Source organism: Populus euphratica, unplaced genomic scaffold (assembly GCF_000495115.2).
Source record: "Populus euphratica unplaced genomic scaffold, PopEup_1.0 scaffold104.1, whole genome shotgun sequence".
Lineage (NCBI taxonomy): Eukaryota > Viridiplantae > Streptophyta > Magnoliopsida > Malpighiales > Salicaceae > Populus > Populus euphratica.
In genome coordinates, this window is record NW_011499915.1 from 932932 (window position 1) to 950514 (window position 17583).

Sequence of the window (17583 nt, forward strand, 5' to 3'; positions counted from 1 at the left end):
TATTATTGTTGTTGTTGTTATTGTTGTTGTATTATTGTTATCTATAATTTATATAATTAACCTCCCTGTGGTTTGACCTCGGTCTTGTTGAGTTATTTATTACTTCGACACTCCTGCACTTAAGAGAAGACATCAATCTTTTAATTGTGTCAGTTATTTATTACTTTGACACTCCAACACTTGGGAGAAGACATCAATTTTTGGTCGTGTCACTATACTTCAAACATTGGACAAGATAAGAATATTAATGTCATTATAATATGTTGTTTTATTTTGTCCAATATTGCATAAAATAAAATAAATTATCTAGTTCAATTTAATGTAAACCAAACACAAGACATGATAATTATTTATCCAGTCTAGTCTTGTCCATTCCAATCATTATTTTCTAACTTACCAAATGCTACTTTGGAGAATTTGTGTATTTCTATTTATTTATTCCTTTACAAAATTATTTAAATATTTATGTCTTGATATATAATTTAAAAGAACCACTTTTATCCACACTTGCAATAAAAGAGACTGAACATAAAGAGATGAGAGGTAGAGATGATTCGTTAGCACATCTAAGCATTTAGATGTTAATTGAATTGTGTTTGGTTAGTATTACATAACAAAAGTATATAAACATATTTTGTTAAGGAAATAAAGATTGAGATATAAAAATAAATATCTCTAAAAACAATTTTATAATTAATTTTTCACTTTCAAAACAAGAATAAAATGACATAATACAAACGTGGATGGTAAAAACGTTTAAACCCACACACAAGAAAAAAACAACTCAAGAAAGTTAAAATTATATTTAATGATAACAAAAAATTAACTCAATGATTACCTGAATCAAGATACCAAAGTTATTAGAATTAAGGCCTCAACCCAACGATTATAAAGAATTACAAATTGAAAGTATAAGGAAGAATGCTACAAAGACAATTGATCCTTGATAAATTCAGTGAAGAACCATAAGCAATCCTAAAATCAAAATATTATTATGAAATCAAAATCCCTAAAAAATCTAAATATAAGTTAAATAACCATAAGTAAAAACATTCTAAACAAGATTAGAAAAAAAATTTAAAAATTAAATAATGTAGCAAAGAGAATCATAAACCAATTACGAAAATAATACAATTACTGTATATTAGCTTCTAAACCTTATCACAAGGCTTTCTTGATGTTTGATCTCTATGAAACTTTAACTTATGTAAAAAAACAGACCTTTGGAATAGTCTAAAAAATTTGCAGCCTCATCCAACAGTTGAATTGAAAGTTATGTTTGTTAATGTACAACTCTAAATTAGAAAAACAAAAGCCCAAATCGCCTCTAATGTCTTTAAATGATAAGAAAACCTTGTCAATGAGAAAATAAAAAAAAACAACCAAATTATTGTCTATTTATAACCTGTAAGTCTTTTTATGAAGAGAAAGAGCAAAAGTATAATATTGCCTAATAATATTAAAGAAAAAAATATCATTAACATATGTACTAATGAAAATGGAAATATGATGGGTCTTTAAAATACTTTTACACATTATTTCTTATACAACATTAATATCGATAGAAATATAGTAGATCCATGGAGGATTTTTATACATCTAATGGGTGTAAAAAAAGTATAATTTAAAATATAGTTGTATCCAATAGAGGTGGGTCCATTCTTTAGATGTGCCCAAGGAAGATGGTCCTTCCCTTGGTTAAGCCCAAAGGAAATTAGGGTTTTTTTTTCTTTTGTATTTGTCTTGCCATCTAATTTGAAATTTAAAGACCGTTTTAGAGTCGAAATGAAGTGGTATCTTTAATAATAAATTTTCAATTAAGGAAAAGTTCATCTGGAAGAATGAAATTTATATTGTTTCACACACACACACACACACACCAATCAATAGAAGAATTTTGTTTATTGTACATTGGGATCTTGATCTATCTATGATCGAAGAACAACTCATTTAAAGTTTTTCAAAAATTCAAGGCTATATCTCCTTTGTGCTTTGTCCTAGTAGCATCAGAGGACATTTTCTTTGCTATGGTTATGTTAAATGTTTTGGCTACCAACATGGGTGTAAGGAGTAGGATCTAAAATGTAGTTGTGCTCAAGGAAAGTAGGTCTTTTCTTTGATTGTGCCCAAAAGAGATTTGGTTTTATGAAGGGTTTTTTTAACTTTTAAATTTAAGTTTATCACCTATAAAAAATTTTAGAAATAAAAAAAAAAAGAGTTGAATAGTCACTTGAAGACCATATAAATCATCTAGATAAGCTTAACCCACTATTTCTCCTCATTTTGGGTTAAGGTAATTTTAGAGTAGTAAAGGATTAGATGATCATATTCTTATATAGTGTAGAACAATTTTGGCAATTCAGCAAAATATGGAGGATTGAACAGAGGATTGAAACTTGAACTCAAAGGTAGAGGGTTTTTATTTATCTATCTTGCCATGTGATTTGAAATTTGCAGGTTATTTTAGAGTTGGAGTGAAGCAATATTTTTAATAATAAATTTTTAATTAGGATGTAGTTCTTATATATAAAATTGAAAGCATCGCATATTACATATATCAATCAATGGAAGAATTTTATTCATTGTATGTTGGGGATCTTGATCCATCCATGACCAAAGAAAAATTCACTCAAAGTTTTTCAAAATTTCAAGGTTATATCTATATTGTGCTTTGTCCTAATAGCATAACAAGATGCTTTATTTGCTATGGTCTTGTCAAATTTTTTAGCTACCAATATAGATATAAGAAAGGCATGATCCAAAATATAGTTATATCCAAGAGAAGTCGGTCCGTTCTTTGGTTGTGCCCAGTGGAGATTGGGTTTTATGAAGGGTGTTTTTAGCCCTTAAATTTGGTTTCCTCACGTATAATTTTTTTAAAAAATAAAATCGTTTTTCATATTACAAAAAAAAAAAACATTGGATACTTACTTAGAGATATAAAGTTATTTGAATGATTTTACCCCACTACCTCTCCTCATTTTAAGTTAGGATGATTTCAAAGAAGTAAAATAAGGATTAGGCAGTCATGTTTTTATATAATATAGGGTAATTTTGGCAACTCAGCAAATTAAAAAAGATTGAAACTTAAACTCAAAGGCAAAGGGATTTTTTTTTTATCTATCTTGCCATGTAATTTTGAAATTTAAAGATCATTGTAGAGTCGAAATGAAGCAGCATTATTTCTACTAATAAATTTACAATTAGGGTAAAGTTCATAGAGAAGAATGGAATTTACATTGTATCATAACTCTTTATATATATATATATATATATGGAAGAATTTTTTTTCATTGTATGTTGTGGATCATCCATCTTCCATCTATAACCAAAGAGCAACTCATTTAAAGCTTTTAAAAAATTCAAGGCTATATCTCTAATATACTTTGTCCTAATAATGTTACAAGATGCTTATTTTACTATAGTTATGTCAATTGTTTTGGCTATCAACAAGGGTGTAAAAAAAGTGGATCTAAAATGTAGTTGTGCCCAATAAAATTTGGGTTTTTTAGAGGGATTTTTTTAGCTTTTAAATTTAATTTTATCACTTATAATTTTTTAAAAAAAATAAAAAATAATATTTTTTTTCAAACTGCAAAAAAAAAAAAAAGAGTTGGATAATCACTTAAAAATTATAAACTACAAAAAAAGAAGAAAAGAGTTGGATAATCACTTAAAAATTATATAAAGTCATCTAAGTGAATTTACCTGTATATCCTTTCTTATTTCAAGTTAGAGTCACTTTAAAGAAGTAAAGATTAAACGGTTACGTTTTTATATAATATAAGGTAATTTTGATAATTTATCAAAATAAAGAGAGTTCTTTGAATAAGAACATAACCGTTTAATCACTCAAAGACAAAAAAGAGTTATTTTTTGCCATATAATTCAAGATTTGGAATGAAGCATTATTTTTAATAATAAATTTGCAATTGTGGAAATAAATCTTGCTAATACATGATATTATCATTTGAGCCAATCACAATGCCTCTCAATTAATGTTTTCCTCAGTTTTGGAAATCTCTGCTCAAATTCTGCAGGATTCTGTCTAATGATTCTTGATTGGTAATTAATCCACACTAATGTGGTTAAGTAATAAGGATGCCCTACAGCAACATGCAAAATCTTCACCTATAAAATATCGACCCTACTCAACACCAAGACTAGGAATCGTAATTGCAGACATTTCTTGCTTATTAGAAATGAAGAATCTATCTCTCTTCACAGCCTTCTCCATGCTTGTCTTGGTCTTCTCGTTTGGTAATTTTCCTCTCACCACTCCATTAATTTTCTATATCCCCTTGCAATCGATAGAAGCTAGTATATTAACAATTTGGAGTTTTTGGCACAGACAGAATCCACGTTATTGCATGGTTTTTGATTCTGTATTCCTTGTAAATACGTGGTTTCTGGGTTACCAATCCTGGCGCTATTTAGCAATCTTTTTCTTATATATATACCTTTTGTTCTACTGATTCTTGATTTTATTTTTTTTCAATGGATGACTGCTTTTAGGAGCAATTGGAGGAGAGGCAGTGACCTGCGGTTACAGTCCTATTAAAATTCTGAATTGCTCAAAGCTGGCTTGTGTTCAGGAGTGCGTAGATAAATATGGTGGTTTTACCAATGGTGCATGCATCGGTATTGACAGTTGCTGTTGCAGAGTTATTTCACCATGGGAGGCTCCTGTTGTTCGATTTTAATTGAGCTTAAATTCTATTGAATTTGGAATAAAATATTTCTTTACATTATCACCCATTTTATTGAATAAAAATAGCTTTCTTCTTCAGGTTTAAGGGAGTGTCTGGTTGATCTTGAGCTATATAATTTGGAGAATCCATTAGCTCCTCCAACTTTTTTTGGTCTCTCTTACTATTGCTTATGATTTGCAACAATTTCTTTGATAGATTGGGATGTCTACTGGATCTTAATTTCACCGGATTGTGTTGGTGACAAAGTTACTAAAACCAACCTAATTCATGACCCGGTTTAAGGTTAAGACTACAGCCTGAGTGAGTTAAATCTAAATCGATTTAAAATAGTATTGCTTCAAGATTTTTTTTAAAATTAAAATTGTGTTGTTCTAAAAAATAAAAATAAAAATCAAATCTAGTTTTGAGTTTGTCAACTACATGTAAGTGAGTTAACTTTTATTCAATTTAATTTAAAATCGATTAAATTTTTTAATGTTCGTAAATCAACATGGTTTAATAAGTCTGTTTGGTACAATTCCAAAACGTTTTTCACTGTTTTTCACTAAGGTAATCTAACAGGAGCCAAGTGCTATATAAACGAACAAGTATATTTTGTTCAAAATAGAAGAAATTGAAGCAAGACAAGAAATTCTCCCCACTTTAAGCAATTACGTCCTTCTTAATTGATGCAGTCCCCAAACCTTAATAGCAAGACCTTCCTTCGAGTAATTAATTGTATAAAACCTCGATAATATTAATAGAAAAATACACGAAAAAACAGCAAAATCTCAAGTTTCATGTACTTGCAAGATCAAGAAGTCATATAATTTTAAGTATATGTATTAACAATATCTATGGAGACAATAAGATTTGAAGATTCCAAAAATAGGTGCTATGGAGAGGGAATTTACTTTTTCTTTCCTTCCTGAGAATATTATCATTCACTCTACTAATAATCTGAAAATATTTTTTTTTATTGTTTTTATATTAAATTTTAAGTCTTTATATATATACGTGCGTGCACACCATTAAATTGTTGGTTTAACGATTAAAGTGCTAAAAATTCTTATAAAAGTGGAAATACAAATCACAGATCTTGAATAAAACTAGTCTCATCTTTTAAAAAGTATGAGAATATTCAAGTAAAAACTAAAAAAAATAAAATATATATGTGCTTGGAAGAAGTAATTAATTAAGCCCACAAGACTAGAAATTTAGTCTTGAAAAAATGGGGATGCTTGTGATAATATACGCTAGAAGGATTATTTAGGATAATTATGGTTTGCAAATAAGGTTAATTAGTCCAAAATCCCCTGAAAGTTGTTGAATTAAAAAATAAACCCGAATCACCACATTAGGGGAGACAGTGTTTGGCAAAGACTAGTTACAGGACGTCATTGTATCATTTTCTGTCATGGTGTGGCATTTTATTAATGCACGCCACCTCACTCCGGTCATTCAAGGACAAGAGAGCAGAGGAGGAAGCTTCTAAAACACGAAAATGGCAAATACTTGTGTGGTTTAGAATTACGTTTAAAGCAGTCTTATTATGATTTAAATTATGGGAGGAAACACTCAGGCAACACAACAAAAGCAATAATACTTGCAGGCCGTTCCTCTTGCGCTACAAACACCCAGGCAACACAACAGCTTCCAATCGCAGCAACCCATTCAGTTTAAGCTTGCCGAGAGATTCATATCCCCCAGCTAGGATTTCACGTTCCTGAACAGGATTAAAAACCACAGGTAGCAGGCACCAACATTTTCATATAGGTGAATGGTTATAAAAAACAATTTGCAGAAAATTTCAACGAACACGAGGTAAACAGCATGGCATTAAACAGAGAAGCCAAGCATCCCCATGAACACCCGATTCTTTGTATTAAGCCTACTGGTTCAAAAGCATTTTTTACAGAAAAAGACATGTCTTGTATATTAAAATTTGCTACAAAAGGAGGCAAGTGTTGGATATGCCTTTTTCTTTCTGGTCTTTCTGCATCCACAACGGTGATGCGTGCCGGTTGATGTACACAAGGTGGTTGGATTCTGCCACACAAAAGAAAGGCCTACTGTATCAACAGTAAAACATAACATCCTTGACATTTTCTTTGATGACCGGAAGAGATCGGGCCTCCACACTCCTCCCAGTAGCACTAGTAGAACCGCTGTCTGATGTTTCACCCTCAATGTAATACCGAGCCCTAAAAGCTGCCAAATGGGCGTAATACGCAGGGGGCACTGCATGATTTCACATGTAAAGTATTACCATTCTGATGGAAATAATTAAATTACGTGTAAAAATAAAAATTAAGAAAAAAACAAAAAAAAAAGAGGGAGATGACGGTCTGACCTATGGAAACAGACCGAGTGCATCTTGCATACCTGGAAAGAAATTAAAAAAAAATAAAATTCAAGACTACCAAATTGTACAACGCAGAACAAACTAATTCGTCAAAAAGGGAAGCCAAAACATTACGTGTAGCACAAATTGTTAGTGAGGGTTTGTAAGCCATCAGCAGTAAAGTTGTTTTCATCATACAACACATGGTAGTGTGTAGGCCTGCTAGTTCCCTGCAAGTATAGTCCCCGAAAAACAAGTCTTAATGTTTTATTTTTTAATCGAGTTGGATGACATAACCTAAGCAGGATCACTTATTCATCATTTATTTCAACGTGTTGGCTGAATCTTTTACCTGAATTCCGGCATGACTGTTGAGGTAGAAATCAAACTCTGTAGGGTGGCAAATTTTAGTGTCCACCACTGTGCCTAAAACAATTCAAAAAATAAATAAAAACTCAGTTTTCAACAAAAAGACACCAAAAATGTTAGGGGAAGCAAAATTCAAAACCTGGTAGGATATTGCCACTCTTGTCAGTCTGATCACGGTTGCTATGGTCAGCAGGAAAGAAGCGCGTATGATGCCGTTTCTGCACTACAACAAAGGTAACCCGAGGACAATATCCTTCTTCCAGGGTGCCACATGCCTAGAAAGATTTAAAATCATGCATATTAAAAGGCATAAAAGTTTTACTATTGACTACATTACAGGAAACTCGTACACATGATAAAATCGAATGCAATAATCATGCAAGTAGCGCTCGCTGGCATAGCTTACTGACAGCGAACCATAACCAGGAACAAACACCACAATCCACATAAATGAGAAAAGTTTTGGATAATGTGATCTGTACAACGCAGTTAGCCTTCTCTTTGGGCACACCACATAAAAGCAAACACCATTAAATCTAACTTGACCCATCTAGCACCTTAAAACATGTATGGCCGACAAAGTATCAATGGACCACAGCTATGTTATCCTTAACCAGTAACTCAGTACCTCTCGTATTGCCTGCATCTCATGTAGCAGAACTTGGCTGAATTGGCCTTCACTCACACCATCTCTGTCAAATGAATTCATATAGCCTCAGCAATCCAACACAGGTTATGACATTTCTGTTATCCAATGTTAAAATTACCTATAGAATATAATTCTATGAGGCTTTTGGCCGGTTGATCTTCTGAATGCAATAAACAGTTCCCTGCAAATAGAGTCAAAATGATGGCAGTTATTAATCTTCCAAATATTTCACGTTGGGGGAAGGATGCATGCCAATTCCTTACCTGATCATTCCGCTGTGAACTAAACCCTTTATTGGATCCTGATATTTTTTGTAAAGATCCTGAATAATTTCCTCACGATGAGCCTGTGAAGAGACAAGTCCTCTATATTTGGTTACCTCTGGCCAGTCCATAGAAGCCACTACCTGTATCACCCCAACAAACTATTTGATACAATGAATAAAATGCAAAGGATGCATAATAGACAACCTAACATGAAAATGATAATTAAATGATAAAACCCAGCTCAACATACTGCTGCAATCGACGGGCTAGAGTCTTCCCCTGGCTGTGGATGGGTCACATCAGCACCAAAAATAATAGTAGGAAGATCGGTAACGTTAGGAATTTTTCTTTGAATAGCATCATTTAACACATTGTTTCGTCCACCAGCCTAGAAAGATTCAATCCTCAATTTAATATTTCAAATGACTAAAAGATTGTGACGGAGAAGGAAAAAAATAACCACGGAAAATTAGCAAACCTTCACATTAATTTTGAGAGCAACATTTTCCATGTATTGTTTGCTGAGCTTCTTTGCCTGCAGGGGCTGACAGCATTGTGAAACTATGCCCAGCTCAGTTTCACAAATACGTTTGATTTTCCCTACAAGCAAGAAAGAGCTTGTTTACAGGACAAACAACTCAGATTATGAATTTCAAATCATATTCTGTAACTAACCATAGGATCCACTGAAATCAGGTAGAATAATGATCAGCAGTTGAAGCTGTTTCCCCTTCTGATTTGCAAGTTTTGCAGTACATTTTTTATGAACATCTTGAAGAGCCTTCTCAATTTGCCTGGAATCAGCTGAATGTATCTGAATAATGGGCTCTGGGTGGAATTCCTAGCATTATGTTCAAATCAAGTCAGAGTCAATCTACCAAAATAGCAACAAAACCCATGGGAATAAAAATGGCAGAAAAGGAGTGAGGGATGAAGTCAAACCATTCCTTTGCTGTTGCACATATCCATTAATTGCCTACAAAATTCAAATGGCAAGTCTCTCTGCACTCTTGTAGAAAAGTTCACACAGGTCCAGAAATCAATTCTGCCTCCATTCACCATTTTCTGCAAAACCATTATTATAGAAAGTCATCTCACCAGTGAGTTCACTACATTTTTCACACTACAAACAAGCACATCAATAGTACATGAGAAACACAATCACAAAGACTCCAACAAGTTAAGAAATCCCTTCAATACCTTAAGTTATAATACAAACATTATGATGCAAGTTGGTTTTTGCTTTTGAAGCACATTCACCATTTTTTTCTATGGTAGAACTACAACTATTTTTCAAGCGGTAAAATCAATTTCCAAGCAGTCTGGTAAATGTGGAATAACCAGTGAAACATTAACACTCAAACTCAAGCTTCCTCTTAGGCAAGCCTGCATCACAAATGATCTTGTTAACCCACTTCACCTTGTTAATCATATTCCATTGTCCTAAGCGAGGATCCACTCTAGCTTCTCGCCCTGTATCATGATATTTAAGCTGCAAGACCATAGTAAACAGTGATGCTAATGCTGTTAATAATTAATTCATGACATACGACATGAATCCAAAGCAGAATGCATAATTTACCCTGGGAGGCGGTAAAACTCGGGCATCAACTGATGTTAGTTCTTCTTTCACTTGAATACCAAATTCATTCCTTACAAGCACATTCCTACTATAATCATTATGCCAAACCATCTACATGAGGATGGAGAGTGACTAGTTATAACGTATAACAAATATAAGGGGAAAAACATATACAAACCACAAAAATCAAGATTAGCAATGATAGAAATAAAGATGTCCAAGAGAGATTATTTGCCTGCTTAATGTTATTTTCCCTAGCAGCAGGGCGTTGACAGGTAGCTCTTAAAAGGGCAGTGACTTGTCTTTCATTTAGTTTTTTGGTGTATCGCTGTCCTCCAGCAATCTTACAGAGCTGCAATACGAAGAAAACCAAACTAAGCAACCTAATTCAGAGCCATATGCAGAGGTACAATAATCTTAGGGACCTCATCTAAAACAACAAACCTCCATGGGCAAATAAATAGGTTTCGCATCAGTTCCAGCTTGAAGGGGAGGCAAAGATGTATATTTCAGCCCAATATTGTATCTCTCCCAGAAATACTGATGGACAGACACCTTTGTTTTTTTATCATCCAGAGTAAACCTACATGACACAAAATTGGTTGAAAGTTCAAGATGATAGGAGACCGAGAGTCACAAACATAGTCTAATAACATTTAATATCTTCTAACACAAATGTGTATAACATTCTTTTTCCTGAGGTTTAGTATGTGTTCTAAATTTTTGTTTCTTCAGAATAAGCTAGCCTCAGGATCATTTTTAGTATGTGTGGCCCCAAACAATAAAGACTAAAAAGCTATGTTAGACAGACACAATAAATCAGCTAACACCATATAAGTTACTTTATACTTTCAAAGACAAATACTTGCTTCAGCTTTCAAAAGAATTTATGTAGACTCAGTTTTACACATTGTCAAAAATATTCAAAAACATATTAATACAACATCCTGAGTTATTTTCCTTACTTTCTAAAGATTCTTAGGAATCTCAAAAATACAAAAACCTTATCAACAGCGTCCACACAATAGTATTTACAAGCTTCAAAATCACAAAACATCCGCATCCTTGTAATGTGAAGCCAGGAAACTTACATTGTCTTGTCTACTGGTAGATTAGATATGCCAGTAACCTTGAAGCTTTTGGCATAGTCCCTGTATGAAATTTCCACTTTGATTCCTCTTAAGGCCCTTTTCACCTGAAAGTTGCACCCGAAGATATATACAAATACTTAAACTTCAATTTGGTAAAGGAGAAAAGATGTGGGTAATTCGCAAGAATGACTTTGTGCATTACTGTAAGCAATGAAGCTACCTTAACACGATCCTGATCAGAAAGAGGCCTTGACAAGTCTCTAAGATTGAAGTGCTTGGCCACAAACTCAGTCACCAAAATTGGCTCATAAAAGGATCTGGCTGACACATCTACAATTCAAAAGTAAGATACTAGAGGGGAGAAGTTCTCAACAGAACTATGGTTAGAACAAGTATCAATGCATCAATTTTAGACAATCAAAATGAATGCAAGTATATGAAGCTATACCAATATTTAAAGAGAGTCCCATTTGGGTTGGCCGAAGACTTTGATAATAACCTCTCCAGTATTCTATTCCATTACCAAGCTCGCCTTTTGGGCCCAAATCAAGTGAGAAGAATGACCTCCCAACAGTAACGTACCTTGTCAAACACACACAAAGATGAACAAAAAAGAAAAGGAAATCTACACTTTCTAAACAATTGAGTTGAATTACTTTTCTGATGGTGATGCTCTGAGAACAATGTCAAGGATTTGAATGGTTTCCTGTGGAACATCCTTTTGTCTGCCACTTAGGACTTCCTTTAAATGATGCATATCAACTTTGGATGCATATTTGATTGCCACGTTAAATTGACGTTCCTTTCTGCGCATGAACCAATGGCATGAGCAAGTTTTGTTTTAAAACGAATACAGTAATCATAATCTTTTCGAACAAACAACAACCCAAAATCACATAGGCACGGTAGAATAGGAATTACTTGACAGAACTAGATGAACTAGCAGGATCATTCTTCTCAACCAACTTCACGACAAATTTCTTTGCTTCAAAAGGCAATGCCCCAGCAGTGTATAGACTTTTCCTGCCGTCATAAGCTGGCATCCGATTGCCCAGGTTGGACTCACGATAAGAACGAACAAGCTGGGATATTACATCTCTATTTACTTTCCTCGATGTAACTTCAGGCGTTATCGCCACCTAATCCAAAAACCAGGCCATCAATCATAATTCTCAACGTCAAATTACTTTTTTAACCACAAAGAAAATGACTTCCATAAAATAAACTAAAAAGTATGTTATTGCTGAAACATGTTATCCACAAAAAACTAAAATAAAATAAAATTAAAGGGCAAAAACACCCCTGCTGAAAATTATAATTAACAATATGTATATAAACCATTTCATCGTGAAAAAAATATTCCAAAAAGAAAACAATAAATATAATAAAAAATCTAGAAAAGAAGAAAAGAGAAAAAAATCGAAGTTAGCTATAGGGTCACTGCTTTTAAAAACAGTTTCTTTATTTGTAGGGAAAAAAAAATAAAGGAGCTAATACCATTAAACAAGCACAAAACAATCCATATACGGTACTGAAACCCAACACAAAAGGTACGTATGTACATGCACAAAACAATAAGTATACTGCACGATCATATACGTAATGAAAGAGAGGGAGGGAGGGAGGGCACGCACATCGTAGTGAAAGAGATCTCTGTCAGCAACCTCTACTGCAAAATGATTTGCTCTAATCGTACATTTACTTCCTATCCTTCCAAACTGTGGCCGGGGCGGAGGCACAATGGCCTTTGATGATACAGGCACCGACCCTCCCGTCGCGCTGGTACTTCCTAATGACAACTTTTTGGCGATCTCTTGACTCAGCTCCTCCGTTGAAGCCGAACTCGAAGCCGAGGGCGATAGCGCGGTCGAAGATGATGCCATTTCTTGGGGAGTTAATGAGGTGGACGGACCTGCGGTTGCGGGAAGGTAGCCGGATGCAGCAGCGGGGGGAGCACGAACAGGTGTTGGAGACGGAGCAGGAGTGAAGCCACCTCTCCGGCCACGGCCTCTACCACGATCTCCACCGCCACCGCGCTGAAAAGAAGGTGACGGAGTTGAGGAGCCCTGGCCAGGGCGAGGTTCTGACGATCGCCGGCCACCACCACGGCGAGACATTGTTACTTAGCGGTCACGCTTTTGGAGAGAGGGAGGGAGGGAGGGAGGGAGGAGGGCTTTTTGTCTAACGAGAGTAGGGGAGCAGGGGAGTGGCTGTGGCTAAATAAAAGGAAGGAACGAGGAAAACGGAGATACGTCTGCTGATGACGCGTGAGGCAGAGTGCGAGATGGGGGGAGTGGGGCTTCCCGGAAGTATTAAAGTGTGAGTGCTTGGCGGTTATGTTCATGACTGTTATGCCCTTGGTTTACGGGTATAAATTTCAGATGTGCCGTAATGGCGGGGGAGGGGGGTTTGGTTGGAACGGTGGGTCACCGGTTAGTTTGGGGGCCTAGAGTAGTTTTTCTCAATGATAAAAGTAATTTACAATCTAGCTCAATTAAAAAGAAAAAATGATTTGGTCTCGAGTTCGAGTTTTTGGTTGCTCATATGATGGCTACTGGAGGCTTACATGGTCGTTAACTTCAGGACCTGTGGGATTAATCGTGGTGCGTGTAAGCTGGCCCGGACACTCACATTAATTTATAAAATGGGATTAGTCGTGGTACGTGCAAGCTGGTCCAGACACTCATATTAATCTATAAAAAAAATGACAAAATAGTACAACTTAGGTATTTATATTATTTAAAATAGTGCGATTGCACTATTTTAAACAGCATAATTTAGTTCTGTTAGTTTGCAAATTATTTTTGTTGGCCCTGTTATTTAAAAAAAAATTAGGTGCAGGGTGTGTGAAGTTAAATAAATTAGAAAAGCGTGCTGAGAATATATTAATATTGCAGCACTTGATTATTTTTTGGAGTCGGAATAGACGAGAACTAGAATGAATTTGGTTTGTGAGATGCATATATACATATAAAAATAATTATATCCTTGTAAGTAATTTAAGGTGACTTTTTATACTTGAAAAATAAAAATTATAAAGAGGATTTGTTTTCAAATACAATATTTTTTTTATCTTTAAGATATTATTATAAAGAGTTTATAATTTCAAAATTATCTAATCAGGATAAAAACTTGATCTAATAAGTTACACGAGTTATAAATCAGGAGAATCAATCTAGATTTATTTTAATTTTTTATAAAAAAATACATTAAAGCAGCACTTTCTAAAAAAAATAAATAATTTATGATTGAGTAATTTACTCAAGGTGGTAAATTATCAACCTAGGTTTTTAATTTTACCAAGTTGGATAAAAAAAAAAAGGAGACTGGCCCATCCCTAGATTAACTAGGGTTTAGGTTGATTAACTGGGTTAATTTAAGTTTTTACAGAAGTTATTATGTTGTTATTAACTTTAACAAGTATAAATTAATGTAGAAAGATATCTAATTATTATTTTTTTAACATGTAACTTTGATAATGATAAGTATTAAAAATAAAATAATTGTTTTATATATTTTATCTAGTATTGTCCATCATCAACCATACATGATTTATGAAATGATTGTTTTGTTTTGTATACCACTATCCAATTCAATCTTTGTTTATATTTATTGTTATGTTTTATAATATTCTTTTTTAGTGTGTTTTTTTATATATACTTAGATAATAATCAAACATTTCAGGTTAATTAGTTCTTAATTAAGTTACCAGGTTGGTTTGAAATTTACAATCAGAGTTGTTATATTATTTTTAATTTCAACATTTAATATATAATTAAAGTATAAAAATAATATTCAATTATTTAAAAAATAAATAAACATGTTTGATGGTAATATGTACTATTGTGAAAATAATATTTTTTTTATTTTATTTTGTCCATTTTGTTACCAACTAAATAAAATACAAAAACAACTTTTGTCAAATACAATAACGTTTTCATCTCCTATGTTATCTTGTCTTTTTTATTTTTATTATTATTATCTTTTACATGTATAACAATAAATAACATCACCCAAGATAAATGTTTAAATTTAAAAATAAATAAAAATTTATTTAAATTTATCATATATTTTTATATATAAACCAAACACATATTATTTTTTATTAAAAAAAATATTGTAAATCATATTAATCATTTACACATTAAGTAATAAGTTAAAGGGTGTGAAGAATTCATTATTCACTCATACCCAAAATACCATGGATTATAATAGTAATTTCCTGTGTATTTTTTTTTATTTTTTCACTTTTACTTTTTTTTTTGGCTTTTTTCTTCTTCTTTTTGTTTTTTTGTCACTTTTTTGTTTTTTTTACTTTTTTTTCACTTTTCTTTTTTTATTTTTTTTCAAAATTATATTTGTTAATTTTAATTTTTTAATATTAAGCTAGTTAAAAGTTTTGCTTTGTGATTTTTTTTTTAAATACTATTAATTGCTACGGTATTTTTTGACATGGTTTTCTATTTTATTTTTTATTTTTTAAAATTATATTTGTCAATTTTATTTTTTTAATATTGAGTTAATTGAGAATTTAGTTTGTAATTTTTAAAAAAAAAACATTGTTAACTGCTACAATGTTTCTGCACATATTTTTTTTATGATTTTCTCCAAAATTATCTTAGTTTGTAATTTTTAAAAAAAAAAACATTGTTAACCACTACAATGTTTCTGCACATGTTTTTTTTATATTTGTTTTATGATTTTCTCCAAAATTATCTTCTTTTTTTTAATATTGCACTTGTTAAGAATTATAGTTATAATATGTTAGGGAAGCACTATAGCTTTCATTGCAAAATACTGTAGATTGCTACAGTGTTTTTTCTAAATAGTTTTTTTTATTTTTTTCTAAAATTATATTTGTCAATTTTATTTTTTTAATATTGAGTTAATTGAGAATTTAGTTTGTAATTTTTAAAAAAAAAACATTGTTAACTGCTACAATGTTTCTGCACATATTTTTTTTATGATTTTCTCCAAAATTATCTTCTTTTTTTTAATATTGCACTTGTTAAGAATTATAGTTATAATATGTTAGGGAAGCACTATAGCTTTCATTGCAAAATACTGTAGATTGCTACAGTGTTTTTTCTAAATTCTAAATAGTTTTTTTTTCTAAAATTATATTTGTCAATTTTATTTTTTTAATATTAAGTTAATTGAGAATTTAGTTTGTAATTTTTAAAAAAAAAACATTGTTAACTGCTATCTTTCCTTACAAGACACCATTGATTGATACAATTTTTACTTATATGGTTTTTTCCAATTTCTTTTGTATTTTTTTATAATAGTTTTTTCAAAATTATCCTTGTCATTTTATTTTTAATATCAATCTAGTTAGAATTTAACTATGTAATAAAGTTTAATTATGTGGAAAAAACACTGTAGTTTTTCTCACAAAATACTGTGGATTGTCACAATATCTCTTCGCGTGATTATTTTTCTTGTAATTTTTTTTAAAATTATCTTCATCAATTTTATTTTTTTAATATTAAACTGGTTGAGAATTATAATTATAAATCATTACAAATAAGGCCAAATCATTTAAGGAAGCATTGTAACTTTTATCACAAAACATAGTGAATTGCTACAGTATTTTCAACATGGTTTTTTTATCCCTGTTTTTTATGTTTTTTTTTCAAAAATTATATGTGTTGAATTTATTTTTTTAATATTGAGTTGATTGAGAATTTAGCTTTGTAATTTTTTCTTTAAAATACTATGAATTGCAACAGTTTTTTTCCACATATGTTTTATGATTTTTTTCAAAATTATTTTTGTCAATTTTTTTTAATATTGAGTTGGTTGAAAATTATAATTACAATAAAACTAAATTACATAGAGAAAGCATTGTTGTTTTCCTTACAGAATAATATAGATTGCTATAATATTTTTGTAAATGGTTTTTTTATGATTCTTTGTAAAACTATCTTTGTCAATTGTATTTGGAAAACAATGTAATTTTCCTCATGAAACATTGAAAATTGCTACAATGTTTTTTTTCATGGGTTTTTTCATTCCAAAATTATCTTTGTTGATTTTTTTAATACTAAGTTGATACATAATTTAACTTTGTAATTTTTTTACTTTTTATTAACAGAAAAGCTAAATCATATAATGAAAAAAATATATAGTAAAAAAACTATATCTTTTTTCACAAAATACTATAGATTGTTACAAATTATTTTGTTAAATCTCTAAATTTTCTATACCAACACAAACTTTTTAATTTTTTTCATCATGAAAATATTAATTTTATTATATCTTTGGTTTCTATCGATTATCTATTACTAATTCAAAATTATACCATTATTAAATATATTTATTTTATAAACCCCACTCGGTCATCCCATCTCGTCAAACTTTTATTTTGAATAATCAGTGAGAGAAAGGCGCGCGCACCACCTTAACAATCAAGTTCTAAAGAGATAAAATGAAAAAACAAAATAAGTTTGATAAGGAAGACATCTCCCATCATCAACATGGATGAAGTTGCAGGCCTCTTTTTGTCAAGACTGAGCCATTCCAGTTCACGGAGTGTGCTTTACCCGAAAAAACACAGGAACCGCGGGTCCTTCCACGTCTCTTGACATG

At 31.7% G+C, this 17583-nt stretch overlaps 1 protein-coding gene across 1 annotated transcript; it reads right to left on the bottom strand.

The window, feature by feature from the left end:
- Positions 1 to 6376: 6376 nt before the first annotated feature.
- On the bottom strand, positions 6377 to 13267 carry LOC105134539 (protein argonaute 5-like). Its single transcript, XM_011038991.1, has 22 exons — positions 12627 to 13267; positions 11914 to 12131; positions 11649 to 11798; positions 11441 to 11574; positions 11213 to 11322; positions 10993 to 11096; positions 10346 to 10484; positions 10137 to 10253; positions 9902 to 10012; positions 9740 to 9811; positions 9262 to 9384; positions 8995 to 9160; positions 8798 to 8919; positions 8570 to 8707; positions 8317 to 8459; positions 8172 to 8234; positions 8033 to 8096; positions 7544 to 7679; positions 7388 to 7461; positions 7171 to 7265; positions 7045 to 7076; positions 6377 to 6932 (listed from the first exon to the last, which is right to left on the bottom strand). Exons 1-22 carry the CDS (start codon positions 13107 to 13109, stop codon positions 6769 to 6771), a joined length of 2958 nt encoding a protein of 985 aa, XP_011037293.1. The 5' UTR covers positions 13110 to 13267; the 3' UTR covers positions 6377 to 6768.
- Positions 13268 to 17583: the final 4316 nt, after the last annotated feature.